The 27231-nt window shown below is 42.4% G+C and overlaps 1 protein-coding gene across 2 annotated transcripts in view; it reads left to right on the top strand.

Annotated features, from left to right (window-relative positions):
• The window catches only part of LOC106571244 (connector enhancer of kinase suppressor of ras 3), a 50057-nt gene that overhangs the window by 10430 nt on the left and 12396 nt on the right, over positions 1–27231 (top strand). For both annotated transcript variants that reach the window (XM_014144045.3, XM_014144044.3), the window contains exons 2-5: positions 2084–2247; positions 10520–10722; positions 11426–11513; positions 19061–19102. In XM_014144045.3, coding sequence (XP_013999520.2) covers positions 2084–2247; positions 10520–10722; positions 11426–11513; positions 19061–19102 — 497 coding nt within the window. The remainder of the gene's footprint in view (positions 1–2083; positions 2248–10519; positions 10723–11425; positions 11514–19060; positions 19103–27231) is intronic.

Here is a 27231-nt window from a genome sequence, read left to right as displayed (position 1 = left end):
AGAAGTTAAAAAGTTCTGCCTTTTTGCATCACTAGGCCTACTTAAATAACCGGAATTAGCTCCATTTGTGCTTCACTCATTTCCACAGCAGCCTATATACAGATGTAGGATCTTCATTTGATCACCCTGTTACAGGACAACTTTCCTGCAATGCAGTACATTTAAAACTTGTAGTGTATTTGAGATTTTAAAAGGCTTCCGAAATTTCAGACTTGATTTTCCCTAATGAAAAATGTATCAACCCCTACAAAAATGTCCATTAATTATAATCAACATGATAATTCACATTTCTTTTTGATGCAGGATTATTTTCCTGCTGTAGCAAACTGGCTAAAATTATGTCTGTATGACATCCAGCTGCACCAGTTGTTTGGTGTCTTTTTGAAGGTACAGTATACTGTAACTGATAGCAACATACTTTCCCTGGTCACAGATCTCTCAATGTAAATATTTAATGTGTGTGGGGACGTCTTTGCCTGTAACCATAGTGACTGTTAAGTAATTAACTCTTAGCTGGAATAGTCAAGTCTTTCTTTTTGAATAGCGTTCCTAAAGCAGGAAGACAGGGATGTTTTGAAATATTTCATCATTGTAATCCACACTAAGCCAGAGTTTAGTTGGGCTTTGAAGTTTGTCCCAACATTGGACTGAGCCAAACCCCAAGAAGGTTGAGGTTAAATCTAGTTCAAGAATGATACAAATGTTTTATGACTGTAAATTAATTTGAGAATCTTGCATTACTTTTGATGGGCTCTGGCCATTTGTGATTCACCTGTTGTGTGTCATCATTAACAGGTGATGGGCTGTGTAGCGTGACACTGGCTGGTCCTCTCTTGCTGTTGAGAGAGATTATTGCCCTCCTCAGGTGTCTGAAACGTGATCCTGCATGCTAGTTACCTTATCCCTTCATCACAGCCTTATAGACAACACATTAAGCCTTGTCAGCTGACCCATGCATTACTTTCCGCCCACCTACATCTCCACCCAATGGCACAGGGCTAATTTCTTTCCCCAACCATTTAGAATGAGCATTTCATCTAATATTTAGCAGTTCTATCCTCGTGAAAGGTCAAAACACTTAGAAACATTACTTTGGTTGAGTAAAGATTAACCAGAGTGCTTTAGTGTAACAACACAGTCATTAGCTTGTGCTAACACAAATGTGGCAGAAGGCAACACATTACATGCTAGTTAAGAGGCGTCTCTGCTCCGTAAACTCTGGAGATCTGTCCCAAATGGCACCCTATTCCCTATGCCCCCTGGTCAAAAGTAGTACACTATGGCACCCTATTCCCTATGTCCCCTGGACAAAAGTAGTGCACTATGGCACCCTATTCCCTATGTACCCTGGTCAAAAGTAGTGCACTATGGCACCCTATTCCCTATGTCCCCTTAAGAAATAAGGTGCCATTTGGGACGCAGTTTCAAAGTGAGTCATCTGTGGCGTAGCACGGCATTCCAAGCCAAACGGAGCAATGGTTGTCTGGGATTTTAATGGTCCCATGTGGTGGCAGTTGCTTTTTTCTTCACTATTTACAAACATGTCCGTTTTGGGGACCAGTTGCTAATGCCGTTTGGGTCAGAAGGTCTGAACAACAGATGAGATGCTGTATGTGATGGTCATAACTGCTGCTGCTATGTGCACGGTGTGGAATTTTGGGTGGTTAGATGTGTGGTCACTGGTGGTCAGAGATCAGTTTGATTCTGGGTGGCTAGATATGTGGTCACTGGTGGTCAGAGATCAGTTTGATTCTGGTTATTGCTGGACAGTGCTATCCTGAGAAATGCCTGAGTGATGGACTGGTAAACAGCTTATATTGACTCACTACCAGTGTTTTCTTCAACACTTGTGTGGTATCATAACAGGTCTTGGACTCTGAAAGAAGCTCTTTGTCTTACATCTGTCTCTCTCTCTCCCCCTCTACCTCTCGCTCTCTCTCTACCTCTCTCTTTATCCCTCTACCTCTCTCCCTCTACCTCTTTCTCTCTTTCTCTCTTTCTCTCTACATCACTCTCTCGCTCTCTCTCCCTCTCTACCTCCTCCCCCTCTCTCTTTCTATCTCTCTCTGTCTATCTTTCCCAGGCCTGGACGACAGCCTGCAGCAGTATGTCCCGTACTTTGAGCGTGAGAAGATTGACGGGGAGCAGCTGTTGAAGATCTCCCACCAGGACCTGCTAGAACTGGGTGTGACCAGGATTGGACAGCAGGAACTGGTGCTGGAGGCTGTCGACCTGCTCTGTGCTCTGGTTAGTAGTCTAATAATCACAACACCTCCCACACACACACCTTCCTTCATATCCTATCAGAGCATAAGGTTTGGTCACACTTTATTTGAATAGTCCCTTAGGCGTATATATGATCTACAGATGTCAGACTATCAACCAACGTCATGTCCAATCATCCATTCAAATATAGCATAACTATAGTTTGATCATGGTTTGATCGTGTGTCAACTTCCCGTTCCCATGTCCCAAATGGCAATGTCATTTTAGGTCACTCTAAAAGTGGGAATTAGATCAAAGGGCCACATTCCAGCATGATAACATTCATGCCCCTGTAATTTCCAATGAACCTGGTGAAGTGATAGTGTATGGAGCTGGATGTGTGTAGTAGGCCTACTGAGTCTGGGTGGTGCTTCTGGTACTAGCTTTACTTCTGATAACTTTAGTTAAGCTGTAACAGTGAGTTGGTCAGTGCATTGTGCCAGTGCCTTGGTATCAAGTGGCTTTGACATTTTTATCTTATCTTGAACTACCATCTTGTTTTTGAGGGTCCTCTTGAATAAACAGTAAAAAGAGTAAACATCAAGAGCTTGTTGTGCCTTCGGCAGAGTGACTGTTATTTAGCCCAGAGCGAGCCCAGAGCGAGTCCAACTTGAGCGTGTCCAAACGGCCCATGGATGGGAGAGGCTGGCATTGGTCAGGACACAAGGATTAGGGAAGAATGTCCGGTCAGCTGCCTCTCTCTCTCTCTCTTTCACACACTCTCTCTAACTCTCTCTCTTTCTCCATCTCTCTCTCCCTCAGTCTAAGCGTGTCCAAGCGACCCATTAATGGGTCAGGGTTAGGGATGAGTGTGTCCAAGCGGCCCATGAACGTGTTAGGGTCAGGGTTAGGGATGAGTGTGTCCAAGCGGCTTTTTCGATACCGTCAATACTGTTGAAACTATTTCATTGAAGTTTTACTATATATTTTTATATTTGTAGCTACTTTTTATGTAAGTACCTGCAGTCAACTTGTGCAATACTTTAGGAGATAAAGCAGATCGCGTTCTTCATTTCATCTGTCACATTATTTTACATTATGTAGCTTATCATAGTTCCCCAGAACAGTTGAGCCAGTCATGTTTGTTTGTAAATAGCTCAATGGGAGAAAGCAGGAGTCCAGCTGTGTAATGACAGGGTTTTATAATGAAAGTGAACAGTGCTTTTTTTGCTTCAATAGAGTAATTTATATGACGTGCAACTATAGTTTTCCTTCACAGAAAATACGTTATTGCAACACATTCGGCAGAATATAGCTTCATTTTCATCAGATGGCAACAGAAGTGCAACGCTATTTGGCTGGCGACCACACAAGCAAAAACGATGCATGTCCATCATATTTCTGATGTTTATCATAGAAAGAATGTAGCCAGCTACATTTCCTAATGTTTTGTTTAAAGTTAATCTTGCATTTTACTGGAGAAAAGTTGTCTGGCTACACCGAAAAAAGTACTGGAGAAGACTAGCTCCACATCAGTCAGAGTGCTGTCTGCTGATAGAATGATGGAGAACAGTAGCTCCACATCAGTCAGAGCGCTGTCTGCTGATAGAATGATGGAGAACAGTAGCTCCACATCAGTCAGAGCGCTGTCTGCTGATAGAATGATGGAGAACAGTAGCTCCACATCAGTCAGAGTGCTGTCTGCTGATAGAATGATGGAGAACAGTAGCTCCACATCAGTCAGAGCACTGTCTGCTGATAAAATGCCCATTCATGAATTCTCATCTGAGTTGAGAAGTGCAACTGAAGGCCAAAATTAGTCTGATGCCGAGCAGAAATTACAATTAGAAGCATTTTACATCTACATTTACAAAATGCAGGAAGATATTTCTTATGCGTTTTATATATATATATATATATATATATATTGTGTATATAGTGTATATTTTTTTTTATACACTGCTCCAAAAAATAAAGGGAACACTAAAATAACACATCCTAGATCTGAATGAATGAAATAATCTTATTAAATACTTTTATCTTTACATAGTTGAATGTGCTGACAACAAAATCACAAAAATAATCAATGGAAATCCAATTTATCAACCCATGGAGGTCTGGATTTGGGGTCACACTCAAAATTAAAGTGGAAAACCACACTACAGGCTGATCCAACTTTGATGTGATGTCCATAAAACAAGTCAAAATGAGGCTCAGTAGTGTGTGTGGCCTCCACGTGCCTGTATGACCTCCCTACAACGCCTGGGCATGCTCCTGATGAGGTGGCGGATGGTCTCCTGAGGGATCTCCTCCCAGACCTGGACTAAAGCATCCGCCAACTCCTGGACAGTCTGTGGTGCAACGTGGCGTTGGTGGATGGAGCGAGACATGATGTCCCAGATGTGCTCAATTGGATTCAGGTCTGGGGAACGGGCGGGCCAGTCCATAGCATCAATGTCTTCCTCTTGCAGGAACTGCTGACACATTCCAGCCACATGAGGTCTAGCATTGTCTTGCATTAGGAGGAACCCAGGGCCAACCGCACCAGTATATGGTCTCACAAGGGGTCTGAGGATCTCATCTCGGTACCTAATGGCAGTCAGGCTACCTCTGGCGAGCACATGGAGGGCTGTGCGGCCCCCCAAAGAAATGCCACCCCACACCATGACTGACCCACCGCCAAACCGGTCATGCTGGAGGATGTTGCAGGCAGCAGAACGTTCTCCACGGCGTCTCCAGACTGTCACGTCTGTCACATGTGCTCAGTGTGAACCTGCTTTCATCTGTGAAGAGCACAGGGCGCCAGTGGCGAATTTGCCAATCTTGGTGTTCTCTGGCAAATGCCAAACGTCCTGCACGGTGTTGGGCTGTAAGCACAACCCCCACCTGTGGACGTCGGGCCATCATACCACCCTCATGGAGTCTGTTTCTGGCCGTTTGAGCAGACACATGCACATTTGTGGCCTGCTGGAGGTCATTTTGCAGGGCTCTGGCAGTGCTCCTCCTTGCACAAAGGCGGAGGTAGCGGTCCTGCTGCTGGGTTGTTGCCCTCCTACGGCCTCCTCCACGTCTCCTGATGTACTGGCCTGTCTCCTGGTAGCGCCTCCATGCTCTGGACACTACACTGACAGACACAGCAAACCTTCTTGCCACAGCTCGCATTGATGTGCCATCCTGGATGAGCTGCACTACCTGAGCCACTTGTGTGGGTTGTAGACTCCATCTCATGCTACCACTAGAGTGAAAGCACCGCCAGCATTCAAAGTGACCAAAACATCAGCCAGGAACCATAGGAACTGAGAAGTGGTCTGTGGTTACCACCTGCAGAACCACTCCTTTATTGGGGGTGTCTTGCTAATTGCCTATAATTTCCACCTGTTGTCTATTCCATTTGCACAACAGCATGTGAAAAATGACAAACCGTTACCAGCGGTTTGTCAAAAAAAAAAAAAAAAAAAAAAATTCCAAATAAAAAAAAAAATAAAAATATAAAATAAAAAAAAAAAAATATAAAAAAATGTATGAAATTGTATGAAATGTATGCATTCACTACTGTAAGTCGCTCTGGATAAGAGCGTCTGCTAAATGACTAAAAATGTAATGTAAATGTAAATTTATTGTCAATCAGTGTTGCTTCCTAAGTGGACAGTTTGATTTCACAGAAGTGTGACTGACTTGGAGTTACATTGTGTTGTTTAAGTGTTCCCTTTATTTTTTTGAGCAGTATATATATATATATATATATATATATATATATATATATATATATTCTGGGTTTACCCGACCCCTAAATGTAACTTGCTAGTTATCTAAGTAAGTGGCTGAATTAATAAGGTGATAGGCATCATATGGTGTTAGCTTTCTGGCGTGTTTGAGAAGTCCTTTGGATGAGTCATCTGTACAGCTGCCACTATCTTCATTTCCTTGCGTTTTCTCTGGGACATTGAGGCATTTTTTCTTCTTTTGGCTCAAACAAACAATGCCTATGAGGTTAAAGTGTAGACTGTCCGCTTTAATTTGAGGGTATTTTCATCCATATCAAGTGAACCGTTTTTGAAATTAGAGCACATTTTGTACATAGTCCCCCCATTTTAAAAGGTTTGTGACTCTAAAAATTTGTTGGATGCATTTCCTTTTAGTTTTTGTTGTGTTTCAGATTATTTTGTGCCCAATAGAAATTAATGGTAAATAATGTATTTTGTTATTTTGGAGTCACCTTTATTGTAAATAAGAATATAATATGTTTCTAAAGACTTCAACATTAATGTGGATGCTACGGATAGGCCTGAATGAATCGTGAATAATGATGAGTGAGAAGGTTAGACGCACAAATATCATACCCCCAAGACATGCTAACCTCTCACCCTTACAATAACAGGGGAGGTTAGTATTTTTGGGGGTATATAACTTTTCCTTCAGGATAATCATGGTAGCATCCACATTCATGTAGTAGTGTTTAGAAACATATTCTATTCTTATTTACAATAAGTGACCTCAAATTGACCTCAAAAGGGGTATATTAGATTGTATTTAAATGCTTGGAAATTAGTTTTAGATGCCCCAACCATTTCTTAGGGAGGACCCCCAGATCCCCACCAGGTTATTCCCCCCCCACTTCTAAAACCTGTGAGTATAAGAGGGACTTTATTGAACAAAACTAACATTTATTGTGTAACTGGGAGTCTTGTGAGTGCAACCATATGAAGATCATCAAAGGTAAGTGATTAATTGTATCGCTATTTCTGACTTTTGTTACTCCTCTACTTGGCTGGTAACGGTTTGTCATGTTTTGTGTGCTGGGCGCTGTTCTCAGATAATCGCATGGTTTGATTTCGCCGTAAAGCCTTTTTGAAATCTGACACCATGGTTGGATTAACAAGAAGTTCATCTTTAAGCCGATGTATAACACTTGTATGTTTTCTGAATTTTTATTTTGAGTATTTCTGTTTTTGAATTTGGCGCTCTGCAATTTCCCCGGATGTTGGCCAGGTGGGACGGTAGCGTCCCACATACCTTAGAGAGGTTTTAAGAGAGCTTTGGTGGTAGTATACCGGACCTTATTATCTTTTAAGAGAGCTTTGGTGGTAGTATACCGGACCTTATTATCTTTTAAGAGAGCTTTGGTGGTAGTATACCGGACCTTATTATCTTTTAAGAGAGCTTTGGTGGTAGTATACCGGACCTTATTATCTTTTAAGAGAGCTTTGGTGGTAGTATGCCGGTCCTTGTTATCTTTTAAGAGAGCTTTGGTGGTAGTATACCGGACTTTGTTATCTTTTAAGAGAGCTTTGGTGGTAGTATACCGGACCTTGTTATCTTTTAAAAACTCTCTAGGAGGTGTGGGACGGTAGCATCCCACCTGGCCAACATCCCGTGAAATTGCAGAGCGCCAAATTCAAATTAAATTACTATAAATATTTAACTTTCATGAAATCACAAGTGTAATACATTAAAATAAAGCTTAACTTGTTGTTAATCCAGCCGCCGTGTCAGATTTCAAAAAGGCTTTACGGCGAAAGCAAACCAACCATGCGATTATCTGAGGACAGCGCTCAGCAGACAAAACATTACATACAGTTACCAGCCAAGTAGACTAGTCACGAAAGTCAGAAATAGCAATAAAATTAATCACTTACCTTTGATGATCTTCATATGGTTGCACTCACAAGACTCCCAGTTACACAATAAATGTTTGTTTTGTTCGATAAAGTCCCTCTTTATATCCAAAAACCTAAATTCTTTTACGTTTTTTATCCGGCTGTGCAAATACTGTCGCCTAGCCCCAACAGGTTAAGAGAGCTTTGGTGGTTGAAGGAAATTAACTGGGATCTTGACCATGTCCTACATGAGAGGGAATATACATTATCTGGCCAATATAAAGTAGTGAGGGTCGAGTGTTGGCTGTGGGTGACTAGCAGGGCTGCATCACAAATGGCATCCTATACCCTACATAGTGCACTACTCCCTATAGGCCCTGGTCAAACGTAGTGCACTGTATAGGGAATTGGGTGCCATTTGGGATGCAATCTGGGCAGAGCTTTATGTTCTCGGGGATATCTCCTGGTGATCAGGAAACAGATGTGACCCCACCCCCCCACCCCCCTGTAATACACACATCCCGCTCGGGAAAAGCCGTTACACCATTGTTCCTGTGGTTTCCGTCTGGTGATTGGTTCTGCCCCTGCCTCTCCTCTCTCCGACCGTGCCCCATACATCATAACTGCTGTAGATCTCAGAGTCAACACTTTCTCCTTTTCCTCCCTCTGTCACATGCTCTCTTCCTCCCTTTCTTCACTTTCCCTTTCCCCTCTTCAGCGTCTGAACAGGAATAGGCATTCCATTGGCTTCAGAAGTTTCCATTGCTTCTATGCTTCAGGATAGGAACGATCGCGCTGAACAGCTGTCGTGCGTGTCTGTGTGCGTGTCTGTGTGCGTGTCTGTGTGTGTGTCTGTGTGCGTGTGTATCTGTGTTCATAGTGATCAAGGTAATAATTAAAGAGATTTTATTTGATCTCCATCAGACCTTGTTGGACTTTCTCATCCCACCATCCTTTGCACTTAATTAAGGCCTTTTTACCTCCGTCTACCATAGCTGTGCTACAGGGCTAGTGATCCACAGGTGTTACAGGGCCAGTGATCCACAGGTGTTACAGGGCCAGTGATCCACAGGTGTTTCGGGGCCAGTGATCCACAGGTGTTTCGGGGCCAGTGATCCGCAGGTGTTTCGGGGCCAGTGATCTGCAGGTGTTACTGGGCCAGTGATCCGCAGGTGTTACAGGGCCAGTGATCCACAGGTGTTACAGGGCCAGTGATCCACAGGTGTTTCGGGGCCAGTGATCCACAGGTGTTTCGGGGCCAGTGATCCGCAGGTGTTTCGGGGCCAGTGATCTGCAGGTGTTACTGGGCCAGTGATCCACAGGTGTTACAGGGCCAGTGATCCACAGGTGTTACAGGGCCAGTGATCCACAGGTGTTACAGGGCCAGTGATCCACAGGTGTTACAGGGCCAGTGATCCACAGGTGTTACAGGGCCAGTGATCCACAGGTGTTACAGGGCCAGTGATCCACAGGTGTTACAGGGCCAGTGATCCACAGGTGTTAGCCTGCTATTAAACCCCTAGAGCTGTGTAGATATGAAAGGGTTGATCGTTCTCCCTTGCCATCTTCCTCCCTCCCTTGTTCACACACTTACATTTACACTCAGCACAAACAAACACACACACACACACACTTAGAATTTGAGGTAATTCAGGTAGATGTGGATGGGAATATGTTTTAGTCAGATGATGGGCCATGCAGGTTGTCATGGTGACTGGTCCTGAGTGTAGGGGGACTTGAGAACTTGGTCATGAACTTGGTCAGAGAGACTTGGTCATGAGAAAGACCCTGGAGTCCTTAATCCTCTGTCACTCTACATTACAACAGAAAGGTAATGGTTGTGTCTGAAATGGCACCCTTTTCACTCTGTAGTGCACTACTTTTGGCCAGAGCCTATGAGGGCCCATGAGACTGGCCAAAGGTAGTGCACTATAGATGGAATTGGGTGCCATTTGGGACATAGGAAATGTTTGCTGAACTCAAGCCAGTTGGTTTTGAATGGAATTGATTACTTCATTTTAATTGTATTTATTTAACCTTTATTTAACTAGGCAAGTCAGTTAAGAACAAATTATTATTTACAATGACGGCCTACCCCGGCCAAACCCGGACGACGCTGGGCCAATTGTGCGCCCGCCCTATGGGACTCCCAATCACGTCCGGATGTGATGCAGCCTGGATTACAGCACACATGCTAATCACACTAATCAAAGCTCTGATAGCTACATGTATGGTATGTGACTATGATAAACTTAGTGAGTCAGATAACCTGGGTGTATTTCTTTCTTATTTTTGAATGTTGTGTTATGAGAATATGCCCTTACATTTAAGCAATAAGTCACGAGGGGGTGTGATATATGGCCAATATACCACGGCTAAGGGCTGTTCTTAACGCAACACGGAGTGCCTGGATACAGCCGTTAGCCATGGTATATTGGCCATACACCACAAACCCCCAAGGTGCTTTATTGCTATTATAAACTGGCTACCAACGTAATTAGAGCAGTAAAAATACATGTTTTGTCATACCCATGGTATAGGGTCTGATATACCACGGCTGTCAGCCAATCAGCATTCAGGGCTCGAACCACCCAGTTTATAATTTACATTTCGGTATTTTAGCGGACTTACAAGTCAGTGCGTTCAACTAGGGTGGTTAAAACAACCACAAATCACAGTCAATGCAAGTACATTTTTTATCTCTTTTTGTCTTCTAGAACTATGGGGTGGAGACAGACAACCTGAAGACTCTGGTTGGTCGTATGAGAGCGGCGTCCAACAACCTCCACAACTCAGCGTCGGAGCGCAGAAAGAACCCGTCGTACGAAGGCAAGAAGTCCCACAAACCCCCCAATGACTTCCTCACTGCTGTGGTGGAGCTCATCGGAGCAGCCAAGAGTCTACTGGCCTGGCTGGACAGGTAGGCAATACAAAACACACTTACACACATGCACGTAGGCAGTGGCACGCACACACACAGACACACACACACACACACACACACACACACACACACAGACATACAGACACAGAGAAATACACACACACACACACACACACACACACTTAACATTTCACCTGGAAGGAATGCATTCTATTAGGGTCTTAAGTGATGCCCATATTAACATACATGTTATCTTGTTAAAGTCCTGACTTGAGGAAATGTTTTACTGTCTGGGAGTCAAAACAGCCACAGTGAAGTCTTTCCAAGTGAAGTAATGCAGCCGGTTGTATTCCTGTGCTTGTGTCGGCTTGAGACGCATTCCAGAAGGTCTGCGCTGCAAAATGAAACATCTGTATTGACAGACAACAGCAGATGCTGTTAGTAACCCCTCAAAACGTACAAGACGAGTCAAAGCACTTCTCATCAAGTCAACAACAATAATTGCTATTACATTTCTCACATACCTGGGTTGTTTTTATTTAGATGCTGTCTTCATGCATCTGTCACACAACAACACTCATAATTGCTATATTATACAGAACTGTCATCACATTCAGCTCCATAATTGCACCTGATATTGTTATGATTGTACACACAGAAATAGATAGATTATTGCTGTGTTATTTGGGTTGTTGTAATTGGAACGACTCCTGTCCTTCCTCTGGTCTCTATATAACAGGACTTCTCTGACGGGGATCAGTGACTTCACCTCCACTAAGAACAGGATCATTCAGCTGTGTCTGGAACTCACCTCCACCGTTCAGAAGGTTTGTTCTCTAATCATCACTATTCACTCTCATGAGGTTTCATAGGACTTTGGGATGACTTTGCCTGTAAGGAAACTGCTTGTGTGTGTTTGTTAAATTAGCATGATGCATGAATATTTCTTTCATGCGCATAGTCAACACACAAATTAAAATAGAGCCCCTCTCATGAACATTCTGGGAACCAAAAATGTCCGTTTTTTTAAAGGCATGTAAAAAGCAAAACATCTCTGAGAAAATTCTCTGTGGTTTCAAAGGTAGCCCATCTCACATGAACTTCTAGGTTCACAACGTCTGTCACACGATACCTTAAAAACCCGGCATGAGAGGTTACTTCTTTTCATCTATTACACATTGAGGTGGAGTTCAAATAGGAAGTGTTAGCTGAAGGTGTGCCCCACACAGACACTCACCACAGGATGCAATAAGAACAGGACGTCTGAATGGTTAAAGCACGTTTTTATTAAATTGTTTTAATAATTTTTTTAGAGGGTGGATCAGCTTTAATATTGTGGATAGATTGTTGCTTTCATTAATGTAATTGTCTGCATCATTTCCAATCCCCCATATATTTTTGGGGTAAATATATATATCTATATATATACATACATACACATACACATTTTTATTTATTTTATTTATTTTATTTCAACTTTATTTAAACCAGGTAGGCAAGTTGAGAACAAGTTCTCATTTACAATTGCGACCTGGCCAAGATAAAGCAAAGCAGTTTGACAACATACAAAAACACAGAGTTATACATGGAGTAAAACAACATACAATCAATGATACAGTAGACAAAAATAAGACTATATACAATGTGAGCAAATGATGTGAGATAAGGGAGGTAAAGGCAAAAAAGGCCATGGTGGCAAAGTAAATAAAGTATAGCAAGTAAAACACTGGAATGGTAGAATTATAATTTGAAGAAAGTTCAAAGTTAAAATATAAATAATATGGTGCAAAGGAGCAAAATAATAAATAAAATAAATAAATACAGTAGGGGAAGAGGTAGTAGTTTGGGCTAAATTATAGATGGGCTATGTACAGGTGCAGTGATCTGGGAGCTGCTCTGATAGCTGGTGCTTAAAGCTAGTGAGGGGGATAAGTGTTTCCAGTTTCATAGATTTTTGAAGTTCGTTCCAGTGATTGGCAGCAGAGAACTGGAAGGAGAGACGACCAAAGGAGGAGTTGGCTTTAGGGGTGACCAGAGAGATATACCTGCTGGAGCGCGTGCTACAGGTGGGTGCTGCTATGGTGACCAGTGAGCGGAGATAAGGGGGGACTTTACCTAGCAGGGTCTTGTAGATGACCTGGAGCCAATGTGTTTGGCGACGATTATGAAGCGAGGGCCAGCCAACGAGAGCATACAGGTTGCAGTGGTGGGTAGTATATGGGGCTTTGGTGACAAAACGGATGGCACTGTGATAGACTGCATCCAGCTTGTTGAGTAGGGTATTGGAGGCTATTTTGTAGATGACATCGCCGAAGTCGAGGATTGGTAGGATGGTCAGTTTTACGAGGGTATGTTTGGCAGCATGAGTGAAGGATGCTTTGTTGCGAAATAGGAAGCCAATTCTAGATTTAACTTTGGATTGGAGATGATTGATGTGAGTCTGGAAGGAGAGTTTACAGTCTAACCAGACACCTAGGTATTTGTAGTTATCCACAAATTCTAAGTCAGAACTGTCCAGAGAAGTGATGCTGGACAGGCGGGCAGGTGCAGGCAGCGATCGGTTGAAGAGCATGCATTTAGTTTTACTTGTATTTAGGAGCAGTTGGAGACCACGGAAGGAGAGTTGTATGGCATTGAAGCTCGTCTGGAGGGTTGTTAACACAGTGTCCAAAGAAGGGCCAGAAGTATACAGAATTGTGTCGTCTGCATAGAGGTGGATCAGAGATTCACCAGCAGCAAGAGCAACATCATTGATGTATACAGAGAAAATAGTTGGCCCAGGAATTGAACCCTGTGGTATCCCCATAGAGACTGCCAGAGGTCCGGACAGCAGGCCCTCCGATTTGACACACTGAACTCTATCAGAGAAGTAGTTGGTGAACCAGGTGACGCAATCGTTTGAGAAACCAAGGCTACTGAGTCTGCCGATGAGGATGTGGTGATTAACAGAGTCAAAAGCTTTGGCCAGGTCAATGAATACGGCAGCACAGTATTGTTTCTTATCGATGGCGGTTACGATGTCGTTTAGGACCTTGAGCGTGGCTGAGGTGCACCCATGACCAGCTCTGAAACCAGATTGCATAGCGGAGAGGGTGCGTTGGGATTCGAAATGGTCAGTAATCTGTTTGTTGACTTGGCTTTCGAAGACCTTAGAAAGGCAGGGTAGGATGGATATAGGTCTGTAGCAATTTGGGTCAAGAGTGTCACCTCCTTTGAAGAGGGGGATGACAGCAGCTGCTTTCCAATCTATGGGAATCTCAGACGACACGAAAGAGAGGTTGAACAGGCTAGTAATAGGGGTTGCAATAATTTCGGCAGATAATTTTAGAAAGACAGGGTCCAGATTGTCAAGCCCAGCTGATTTGTAGGGGTCCAGATTTTGCAGCTCTTTCGGGACATCAGCTGAATGGATTTGGGAGAAGGAGAAATGGGGGAGGCTTGGGCGAGTAGCTGTGGGGGGTGCAGTGCTGTTGAATGCAGTAGGGGTAGTTAGGTGGAAAGCATGGCCAGCCGTAGAAAAATGCTTATTGAAATTCTCAATTATAGTGGGCTTATCGGTGGTGACAGAGTTTCCTATCCTCAGTGCAGTGGGCAGTTGGGAGGAGGTGTTCTTATTCTCCATGGACTTTACAGTGTCCCAGAACTTTTTAGAGTTTGAGTTGCAGGAAGCAAATTTCTGTTTGAAAAAGCTAGCCTTGGCATTTCTAACTGCCTGTGTGTATTGGTTTCTAACTTCTCTGAAAAGTTGCATATCGCGGGGGCAGTTCGATGCTAATGCAGAACGCCACAGGATATTTTTGTGTTGGTTAAGGGCAGTCAGGTCTGGGGAGAACCAAGGGCTATATCTGTTTCTGGGTCTAAATTTCTTGAAAGGGGCATGCTTATTTAAGATGGTGAGGAAGGCATTTTTTTAAATAACCAGGCATCCTCTACTGACGGGATGAGGTCAATATCTTTCCAGGATACCAGGGCCAGGTCGATTAGAAAGGCTTGCTCGTTGAAATGTTTCAGGGAGCGTTTGACAGTGATGAGTGGAGGTCGTTTGACCTCTGAACCATTACGGGTGCAGGCAATGAGGCAGTGATCGCTGAGATCTTGGTTGAAAACAGCAGAGGTGTATTTAGAGGGCACGTTGGTTAGGATGATATCTATGAGGGTGCCAGTGTTTGCGGCTTTGGGGTTGTACCTGGTGGGTTCATTAATAATTTGTGTGAGATTGAGGGCATCAAGCTTGGATTGTAGGATGGCTGGGGTGTTAAGCATGTCCCAGTTTAGGTCACCTAGTAGCACGAGCTCTGAAGATAGATGGGGGGCAATCAGTTCACATATGGTGTCCAGAGCACAGCTAGGGGCCGAGGGGGGTCTATAGCAGGCGGCGACGGTGAGAGACTTGTTTTTGGAGAGGTGGATTTTTAAAAGTAGAAGTTCAAATTGTTTGGGTACAGACCTGGATAGCAGGACAGAGCTCTGCAGGCTATCTCTGCAGTAGATTGCAACACCGCCCCCTTTGGTCGTTCTATCTTGTCTGAAAACGTTGTAGTTAGGTATGAAGATTTCAGAGTTTTTGGTGGACTTCCTAAGCCAAGATTCAGACACAGCTAGGACATCGGGGTTGGCAGAGTGTGCTAAAGCAGTGAATAAAACAAACTTAGGGAGGAGGCTTCTAATGTTAACATGCATGAAACCAAGGCTTTTACGGTTACAGAAGTCATCAAAAGAGAGCGCCTGGGGAGTAGGAGTGGAGCCAGGCATTGCAGGGCCTGGATTCACCTCTACATCCCCAGAGGAGCAGAGAAGAATGAGTATAAGGGTACGGCTAAAAGCTATAACAATTGGTCGTCTGTGACGTCCAGAATAGAGAGAAAAAGGAGCAGGTTTCTGGGGGCGATAAAATAGCTTCAAGGTATAATGTACAGACAAAGGTATGGTGGGATGTGAATACAGAGGAGGTAAACCTAGGCATTTAGTGATGATGAGAGAGATATTGTCTCTAGAAACATCATTGAAACCAGAAGATGTCATAGCATGTGTGGGTGGAGGAACTGAGAGGTTGGATAAGGCATATACACACATATATAGAAACATTCATACACATACATATATATATACATACATATATATATACATACACATATATATATACATATATATATATATATATATATATATATATATATATACACACACACACACACATATATATATATATATATATATATATATATATATATACAGTTGAAGTCAGAAGTTTACATACACTTAGGTTGGAGTCATTAAAAATCGTTTTTCAACCACTCCACAACTTTCTTGTTAACAAACTATAGTTTTGGCAAGTCGATTAGGACATCTATTTTGTGCATGACACAAGTCATTTTTCCAACAATTGTTTATAGACAGATTATTTCACTTATAATTTACTGTATCACAATTCCAGTTGGTCAGAAGTTTACATACACTAACTTGACTGTGCCTTTAAACAGCTTGGAAAATTCTTGAAAATGATATCAAGGCTTTAGAAGCTTCTGATAGGCTAATTGACATTATTTGAGTCAATTGGAGGTGTACCTGTGGATGTATTTCAAGGCCTACCTTCAAACTCAGTGCCTCTTTGCTTGACATCATGGGAAAATCAAAAGAAATCAGCCAAGACCCCAGAAAAAAATTGTAGACCTCCACAAGTCTGGTTCATTCTTGGGAGCAATTTCCAAATGCCTGAAGGTACCACGTTCATCTGTACAAACAATAGTACGCAAGTATAAACACCATGGGACCAAGCAGCCGTCATACCTGTCACGACTCCCGCCAAAGTCGGTCCCTCTCCTTGTTCGGGCGGCGTTCGGCGGTCGACGTCATCGGTCTTCTAGCCATCGCCGCTCCACCTGTCATTTTCCATTTGTTTTGTCTTGTTTTCCCGCACACCTGGTGTACATCCCCTCATTACTCTACGTGTATATTATCCTCTGTTCCCCCCCATGTCTGTGTGTGGTAATGTTTTTTCATTACGTGTGTGTCTCTTCAGGCTGGTTTTGCGCCGGGTATAGTTATAACCCGTGGGTTGGTTATTTGTACCATTTTGTGTAATTTGTGCACTATCGCTTTGTTCCTTGGGCCGGAGTGTTGTGACGCAGTTGCGTCCGGCTGTTTTTCCTCTGCCTGAATAAAGTGTGCCTGTTCACTCATCTCTGCTCTCCTGCACCTGACTTCCTTCGACCAGTTGGGCATACTCTGACAATACCGCTCAGGAAGGAGGCGCATTCTGTCTCCTAGAGATGAACGTACTTTGGTGCGAAAAGTGCAAATCAATCCCAGAACAACAGCAAAGGACCTTGTGAAGATGCTGGAGGAAACAGGTACAAAAGTATCTATATCCACAGTAAACGAGTCCTATATCGACATAACCTGAAACGCTGCTCAGCAAGGAAGAAGCCACTGCTCCAAAACCGCCATAAAAAAGCCAGACTACAGTTTGCAACTGAACATGGGGACAAAGATCGTACTTTTTGGAGAAATGTCCTCTGGTCTGATGAAACAAAAATATAACTGTTTGGCCATAATGACCATCGTTATGTTTGGAGGAAAAAGGGGGACGCTTGCAAGCCGAAGAACACCATCCCAACCGTGAAGCACGGGGGTGGCAGTATCATGTTGTGGAGGTGCTTTGCTGCAGGAGGGACTGGTGCACTTCACGAACTAGATGGCATCATGAGGAGGAAAATGATGTGGATATATTGAAGCAACATCTCAAGACATCAGTCAGGAAGTTAAAGCTTGGTCGCAAATGGGTCTTCCAAATGGACAATGACCCCAAGCATACTTCCAAAGTTGTGGCAAAATGGCTTAAGGACAACAAAGTCAAGGCATTGGAGTGGCCATCACAAAGCCCTGACCTCAATCCCATGGACAAATTGTGGGCAGAACTGAAAAAGCGTGTGCGAGCAAGGAGGCCTACAAACACGACCAAGTTACATCAGCTCTGTCAGGTGGAATGGGCCAAAATTCACCCAACTTATTGTGGGAAGCTTGTGGAAGGCTACCCGAAACGTTTGACCCAAGTTAAACAATTTAAAGGCAATGCTACCAAATACTAATTGTGTGTATGTAAACTTCTGACCCACCGGGAATGTGATGAAAGAAATAAAAGCTGAAATAAATAATTCTCTCTACTATTATTCTGACATTTCACATTTTTAAAATAAAGTGGTGAAATCAGAAGCTTCTGACCTACTGGAATTGTGATACAGTGAATTATAAGTGAAATAATCTGTCTGTAAACAGTTGTTGGAAAAATTACTTGTGTCATGCACGAAGTAGATGTCCTAACCGACTTGCCAAAACTATAGTTTGTTAACAAGAAATTTGTGGAGTGGTTGAAAAACAAGTTTTAACTTCCGACTTCAAATGTATATACATAGACACTTTTTTTTAATATACCTTCCTTTATTATTCCCCAAACCCTACCACCGCTCCCCCATTGGAGTAAATTAGTGAACAACAACACTTAGGCTTCTACTTCCAGCTTATACATACTATATACATTTTACAGACACAATCTATTTTACAATAGTTATATTTTGTTTGTTTTTAGTCCTGGCCTTCATCTATTTCTGATGTCCATCCAGTTGGATTTATATTTTTAACTGTGCTATTTCACAAAAGTTCTGAACCTATATACATTTTACAGACCCCGTATGTTTTACATTTGTTATGGTGTTGGTATCAGTCCCACCCAACAGCTCCATTCAACCCCTCCCATCTATCTCTTAACACCATCCATCTTGGATTTTTATTTGACATATATTTATCAACTGTGCTGTGATGCTTCACAAAAGTACTGATGTTCCCGCTGAAGACCTCCACCAGCAGCACGTGGGAGGAGGAAAGATCAGCCTAATTCGGCTCTCTCCCTCAAAACGTGAAGTATACAGAGTCTTCTGTGTCCCAAATGGCACCCTGTTCCCTATATAGTGCACTAGCCAATAGGGTCCTGGTCAAAAGTAGTGCACTAAAAAGGAATAGGTTGCTATTTAGGACAAAATCATAGTGAAGGATACAGAGTGGGAGCAGTGTCCTCTCCACCTCACTGCTCCCTATAGTTAAGTGACGTCCCACAGATCTGTCGTGCAATCATCTTGTCACACTGTTTACAGGGAGTTGTTATTTAAGTGCCCACAAGACACAACGTCCTGTATATTTGGGATGCTTTTTGCATTCCTGTTTGGTTTCACTCCCAAGTTTTTTATTTCCACAAATATTTGTCCTTCGCTCACTGCTAATTTGTGTTTTCGTTCACTATTTCCTGCTACGCCTCAGAGGGACACAGCTTAAGTGTTTTACTGTAGCATCTTGTGAAATATACTTATGTCTCTGATTGCAGGACTGCACAGTTTATGACATGGAGGAGAAGATTCTGGAAGTGGTAAGTGGTGCATCCTCTTTTTACCTCTGGTCTGGTCTGTTCACCAAGTCAGCCCTGGAGCTTCAAAATAAACACACTGCATACAGATATACACACAGGAAGCACACACACATACACACAGATACACACAGGCAAAGCATGTACACACACACACACACACACACACACACACACACACACACACACACACACACACACACACACACACACACACACTTCCCTTTCCTGTAGAGACTGCCATGGTTCTTGTGATGTCTGATGTGTTCCCGTATGGGTGCAGGGCTTTGTTTATACAGTTCAGAGCTGTTTTCCAAATGACACCCTATTCCCTATATAGTGTACTATTATTGACCAGACCGTTATGGACATGGTCAAAAGTCATGCACTACATGGGGAATAGGGTGCCATTTGGGACACATCCCAGTGCTGTGATGGTCTACAGAAGCCCTGCTTCCACATCCTGTGTGAGATAGCCCTGCCTGGGGGGCCGTTGGGCTACACAGTCAGCTGAAAACTTCATTAACTAAGTGATAATATTAGTTTGGATCAGGAGTTTCCCTCAGAAGCTGACCTACTGTATAACCTCAGCCTCCCATGCTGTGCTGTTTACAGCCAAGTTGTACAATGCTTATGTAAGTCTGGGTCAGGCTGTTGCAGCTTTAAAGCTAATATCCTACAATACTACCCATTTTGTCATGAGGCAGAGAGAAAACTTTGCAGTTTTAAAGTTTAAATTAAAGTGCATTTATGTAAAAAAAAAAATACAGAAAGTATTGAGTTGTGTATACCAATATCCCTGTAAGCCTCCCAGGCCCATGTTGCCCAGGGTTAAGAAATTGTAGATTAATAATATTAGAGTCTTTCCACCAATTGAGTGCCTTTTAAGAAGTGTAACTTGGTTACAAAATTCAAAAGGCACTCCACATCTGAGCAATCTTGTTGCAGGTGCATGGCAACAGTTGAAACAGGATGAAGGAAAAAAGGAAACCGCACACATCGGCCTCACGGCCTTCGTCAGAGCTTTTGTGAATTTTCTGAAAACAGCACCTCTATGTAGACCTAGCCCCACCCACATCCGTTCCAGTATGGAAAAGGGTTGGAGGCAAAGGAAAAATAAATAAGTGCTACCAAACATAACAATATGCATTTCACAAATATTACAAAAGTGTATAGATAAGACGCTTTGAATACGTCCATAAAATCACAATGAGGACATAGCAAGTTTTCATTAATCATTGGATACATCATACGAAAAACATCAGAGTAATCTTAGGGACATATTTCAAATTCACAACATAACATACATAGGCATTTCATCATTAAGTCCTTTAGGAAATAATGTCTGGAGGGTGAAAATCCCAAAACATTCTCTTTTACTCAGAGTATTATTAATATCACCTCCCCTGTCTGATATCTTGACTTTCTCTATGCCACAAAATCTAAAGGTAGAAATGTCATGCTTTAGGTCATTAAAATGTACTGCGACTGGATAATCCCTGTCGTTTCGCCTGATTGAACTTTTATGTTCACTAATTCTCTGTTTGAGAGAGCGGAGGTTTTACCGACATAGCAGAGCCCACATGGACATTTAATAATGTAAATAACATGGGTGGTGGTACACGTAATGATATCGTTTATTTGAAACCGTTTTCCTGTGTGGGGGTGGCAGAAATATTCACACTTCATCATATTGTTGCACTGTGCGCACCCTCTGCATTTATAGCTACCATTTGGTAGAGGGCGTAAAAGAGCCTGGCTGATTTTCTTTCGTGGCTGGCAGTTGGCATGAACCAATTTATCGCGTAAATTGCGACCTCTCCTATACACAATGAGTGGTGGATTTTTAAATTCAGCCGGCAAAGCTGGATCCGATGATAAAATATGCCAGTGTTTCTTGACCACACCTCCCACTTTTCGCGAATTCAAAGTATATGTGGTTGTGAACATTACGGAGTGTTCTTTTGCTTTAGCGGGTCTTTTTTGTAACAATTCATCTCGTGTTTTTCCCAATGCCAAATGAAGAGCTTCATCCACACATTGTGGCGAATAGCCTCGTCTTAGTAACCTAGTGCGCATCTCCGCTGCTTTTTCTAGATAATCATCATTGGAATAGCATATATGGCGCAGTCTGAAAAACTGGCTTCTAGGAAGTCCTCTTTTTAATGGCTCAGGATGGAAGCTGTCCCCCTGTAATAGAGTATTTCTGTCTGTTTCTTTTCTATACAGAGTTGTAAACAGGGTTCCATTTGATTTCTCAATCCACATATCGAGGTAATGAACGCGTTGAGTGTCACTTTCAATAGTACATTTGAGATTGGGATCAATGTCATTGAGTAGTGCCATAAAATCTGACACCTCTTGTTCAGTTCCTTCCCATATGCAAAACATTTCGTCAATATATCGATACCACTTCAGGATTTTTTTCAAAAATGGGTTTTCGTTTTTGTTATTGACAAAACGTTCTTCAAATAGACCCACATAAAGGTTAGCATAGCTCGGAGCGAATGTGGAGCCCATCGATGTTCCATTCGTTTGGAGGTAGTATTCATCATCAAACCTAAAATAGTTATACTTCAAAACATATTCTGCCAGCTCTAAAATAAAGTTTGTTGGTGGATATTCATTAGTATCTCTGTCTCCCAAATAGTGAGCTAGTGCTGCCAGCCCCTCCACATGGGCAATGCTGGTATATAGACTCTCCACATCTAATGTGACCAGAATACAGTCTTCTTTCAAACCCGTTATTGGTGAGATCTTGTTTATGAAGTCTATAGAGTCTTTTACATATGATGGTAATGTTTGCACATGAGTTTTAATAAAAGCGTCTACAAAGTTCGACAACGGCTCTAGCATTGAGCCTATTCCTGCAACCACTGGTCTGCCTGGATAATTGCCTTGTGTTTTAGGTTTGTGTAATTTCGGTAAAATGTACAGGCATGGACGTATGGCACATTTACAGCAAAGATATTCATATTCAGGTTTTGAGATAAGGTGGTTTAATAGGACTTGCTCCAAATTAGAGAATATATCTATTTGGAACACCTGTGTGGGATCAACACTCAGTTTTCTATAGAAACGTTCATTACTGAGTTGTCTCTGAATTTCTTCTTTATATTTTTCATAGTCTAAAACAACCACAGCACCCCCCTTGTCTGCAGGTTTAATAACCAACGATGAATCTTTCATTAATTCATTAAGTGCCTGTTCTTCTGTTCTAGTGAGATTTTTCTGAATGTGGTTTGTTTGTCTCGTATACACTGACATGGCTTCTTGTTCGACTAACCTACAATAGGTATTAATCGAAGAGTTGTTAACTATGGGACAGAATTTGCTTTTGGCCTTAAAATGTGTGCCAGTTCATTGATGTATTTCTTGGCCCGAAACAGTGTTTTGTGAAAACACATACTTAAGTTTAATCTTGCGAAAGAATTTGAACAGATCTACTTTCGTATCAAATGGTTTATCTGTACATGTAGGTACAAAAGAGAGGCCCTTAGATAAGACTGAGACTTGAGCGTCAGTAAGGTCTTTTTTGGAGAGGTTAATTACCGCGTCCTGCTGTAGCTCCGTGTCCACGGCCTGTGATCCTGGTCTCCTCTTCGACCGCTTGCCACTCCTACATCGTTACTTTTCTTTCGTAGAGCCTTGTGTTGCTTCCGGGCTAGAAAAACAGACACGTAAGCTTATTAAATATCAGTGATACTATCAAGAGCAGTGTGCGGTTTCCTTTTTTCCTTCAAGAAGTGTAACTTGGTAAAAAAAAAATAAGTTAATTTCACTGAATTTCAACATTCTGTCAGAAAAAGCACACAACTTCATAAAAAACATACTTTCCTATCTCAAGAGGTTGATGATTTGTTCTTAAATCAGCCATGAATCCCCTTGTGAAAGGGGGAATGGAATCTTGTTGTGTGCAACAGGGAGTGGCCATTGAATGCAAGCTTCACACCTTTTTTTAAATTATTTTTTAAATATATTTCTACCCTGTCTATCTATGGGTAACAGGTTTGACTTGTTATGCTCGACCTGCTCAGTTTCCCACCACAAAACATCATAAAATGTCCAAAAAGAGTAGAACTAGCTCATCTGCTTTTACACTATGATTTGAATATTAAATGTTCAATCTTAATTTAGAAAAAAAATATTTAAAGAGGAATAGTTTCACCATATAACAGTTACGTTCACGTTACAGGGTTGACCTTAAAATGAGGGACAGACGTCCATGGACCCCACTTTGAGAACCACTGCTGTAGAGTTCTCTAGGAACACACTAACACCTCCCTTTATTTTTGAAGACCCCTAACTACAGCCCCAAGCACCAAGTAATGACAAAGCTATGACAACATGGATTGTAAAAGGGCCCTACCTATCTGCCCTATGTTATGACTTAGAATGAGTGACCCCTTGTGGTGCAACTGAAGTTCCTATGGTAACTTGTTTGTCAGAAGACAAATCCAAAACAGAAGGGTGTGGAAAACAACGAAATCGAATTCAATGAGTGGCAGTGTACATCTGACAAGGCAAAGTAACACCCATGCTAAAATGTCCCTTGAAGGAACCCCAGTCATTATGAGCCATTATACAACGGGTGGGTCTAATCCTGAATTCTGATTGGTTAAAAGTGCATTCCAGCTGGTGTCTATTCCACAAGTAACCACCTGCTAAATCAATTTACTCTGTTCCATCTGACCGCGCAATCCACTGTCTCATCAGCCTAGGCGGGGAAGTTATAAACTTGATCTCCACTATTAAAAGCATCTAGACATTATCTCACATTTCTTTTAGACTAACATTTAGTTTTCAAGCTGAGAGCTGACAGCTGAGATTTGTATAGACCTTGTTGTCTGTCTCTCCGACATTTGCAACATTGTTTCAATATTCAAATTCGATCTCCAACTGTCCCATAGTAATGAACGTGTAGGGGTCGGGAGGAGAGAGGCAGGCAGCGTTTCACATCCAGTCGAAATCATGAATTAGCTGGCATCATTTTTATGGATATATACAAAGAAATGTAAATTGAAAATGTTTTGAAACGAAGTGGAGCTAGTTTGCAGTCTTTCCAGCTTCAGATTGAAGTTATTGTGTTAGCTATGTTGTTGGCTAGCTCCTCTGAACAACAGTGTCCTAACGAGAGGGCACATTTTCTATACTAGGTGAAATTGTGCCTCATTAGCTCATTGTTATAAATGTATCCAAATAAATGTCACCAGAAAACAGCTTAAACAAATGCAGCTATTGTTGTTATTCTGGCTGCACTGTTTGACATGACTGTAAGTTAGCCGTAATTGGCTAGCTAGCAAGCAAGGGATAAGAACGTGGCTTTAGAACGAACGACTGGGTCGCGTCCATAGATACAGAACAAAAAGACTGAACGACTGGGTCGCGTCTCTGGCAATAGAACAAACGAGGCATCCCAGTTTGCCGACCCTCAACGACAACACCCGTGCCAATATATCATCCAAACACCGGCTTCTTCTTCAATAGGGTTTAACGGCGGTTGGCATCCAATGTTAATGGTGCATTACCGCCACCAACTCGACGGGTATTGAATAAGAAACAACAACAAAAAACATTCCAGGAAAGGGGGAAAAGACATCATACAAAATAAAACACTAAAAAAAATCATACTTCTTCAATCACAGTCCACTCCAAAATACATCCCTAGATAGGGCTACATTCACCGCCTCGGCTGTGAAATCACAAAGACCCAAAAAAGGTTCAGCGGCATTCACAATGATTCCAATTTTCTTAGACTTCTCAGCTTGTGCTGTACAGTTTATGACCATTACAATAAATAATACAAAGTTCACCTTTTAACATGTAGCATTTCAATATCCCTCAGTTGATGAGAAACCTTCCCTGGTCGTGGTGGCTCTACTACCATTTGTTCTTCCCCACCACTCGTTCCTTTCAGTTTTCTCACCGCCTCCAGATAGGAGACACTCTGGACCCTCCTTACCCTTGCCACCTAATTTTCCTTCACCCTAACAGGGCACCCCAAGAATTCAGGCGCATGTTCACCTCCACAGTTGCAGCATTTCCCTTCATCTGGCATACGATATTCTTTCCTTCTGCACACACTTGACACATGACCCAATCTTTTAAATTTATGACACGGGCTTGTGCACAAAAGCTCTTACAGGGTATCTCATGAATCCTAACTTTATACAGTGGTTCATCCTTTAAAAGTTGCAGCATACTGCAGCACAGCTTGAATGGTACTGCAGAATTCTATGACACATTATTTAAGTGTTAGCCATTGGAACTATTAAAGCTAGTTAGTGCTAGTTTGACCACCAGAGGGCATCTTTGAGAAGCATTTGATAGCCTTCAATAGTGGCTGTACTAGAGAATTTAAAACCTTTTTTTGAGAGAACATAGCTTATGGGACTGATTTTAAGAAATTTTGCTTAATTAATTTGCTTAATATTATGGTGTTTCAATTCCAAGAAAAACGAAAAACCCTCTGGGTTTCCATTAGGATGGAACGGAAAATATGGCGCTGTACAACATGACGGTCAGGAGTAGGCTACAGTACTGGGCTATTTAGCTAAAGAATCCCCGTGTCGTGCGGGCACACGGGAGACCAGGGTTCCTTTCCCTGTCTGGGAGGAAGGAGTAGGCTGTCCTTGTAAATAAGAATTTGTTCTTAACTGACTTGACAAGTTAAATAAAGGTTACACTAAGGGGATAACATTTATACACCCTAATTGTAGTCTAACCAATACCCAAATGGAGATTCAGTGAAAATAAAATCTCATTGATTTATCAAGACCAGTCCCCATGCTTGTCTCAAAGCTGCACGAAACAGTGCTAAAATAGTTGTAGGCTATTGCTTCAAATCCTATTGCTTCTAACTTCAATATGCTCTTTAAATAAATAAGACCTACAACACTTTTAACAGCACATTACTCAACACTAGTGAGACTCATGTCGCCTAAAGGGGGTCCACCCCCCCTCCCCCTTCATCCTCCTTCCTTCCCTATGGGCTAGGTCCGTCTTCTGTGCACAGCTCTGCAGCCCATCCCGTGCCCCCTGCCCTCGTGCTTTGAACCTCGCGCGCACATCGCTATTTCAGTGTTTAAAGCTGGAGAACTGCAAAGCTGTCCCATTGTGTGCCCCTCGGGAGCCATGACCAATATGACCAGTATATATTGTCCTGCTCATAACAGGGTTAATAATATATCTGTGAGAACATCCAAGGGGCTTTTATATGATTCTAAATTAATAATAATAATAATCGCTTTGTTTAAAAAATAACAATATTTTGGAGATGATTTCATTTTCAAATAACGTAAAATGAGCGAGAAAAAGGCCTTTCTTGAACATGGGGTGAGATATTGTTACTAATTTGTAAATAAAGCCGGTTTGTTATTTAGAATTGTTTATTGTTTTTAGAGGGAGAGAAACCAAAAACCTACAGTGATCTCATGGGTCTCCCAGTCGAGGCCGGCACCGGTATTGAACCAGCATCGGTAGCAACACAGCTTGCACTGCTATGCAGTGTCTTAGACCGTTGCACCACTCAGGCGCTGTACAACGTGACTGGTCGGGAGTAGGCTACAGTACTACAGAAAAACAGTAGCGCCTTGGGACCCAAAAGCATAATCATTGCTCTAACTCCCCCTTGTGCTGGTCTGGTGCAATGAAGTAGTGACGCAGGGTACCGTACTAAACCACAAATTACCTCTAAGTCACGCAGCATAATCGCAAAACTTTTAGTGGAGCAACCACTGTAAGAGAAGGGAGAGATCCTTCATCAAAGAACAGTAGCATGGATGAAGTGAACTTCTTTTCTCCGTCCACCATACAGGTCAGTCGACGTGCACCAACCACTCCATCGATGTCTTCAGTTATGTCCTCTGCCTTTATTTCTTGCGCCACCCCAGAAATAACCCCCTTGATAGGTGCCCTGCTATGAAAATCCATGCAGGAAACATTCCACTCAGATATTTGTTTTAGTCTTAACACACGCTTCTTCTGCTCCGCAGACACACAAAAAATTGAAATAAGACCACTTCTTGTGACTCTCACCGACTCCACACTTTCTTCCAACACATTCCAGATTTTCCTGGAGAATAAACGGATTTCCCAAGTAGCATTGATCCAAAACCCTGACTCCGACAAAA

This window comes from Salmo salar, chromosome 15 (genome assembly GCF_965601325.2).
Source record: "Salmo salar chromosome 15, fSalSal1, whole genome shotgun sequence".
NCBI classification, from domain to species: domain Eukaryota; kingdom Metazoa; phylum Chordata; class Actinopteri; order Salmoniformes; family Salmonidae; genus Salmo; species Salmo salar.
Note: the sequence above shows the minus strand (reverse complement) of the source record. Positions and strands in the feature narration are given on the sequence as shown.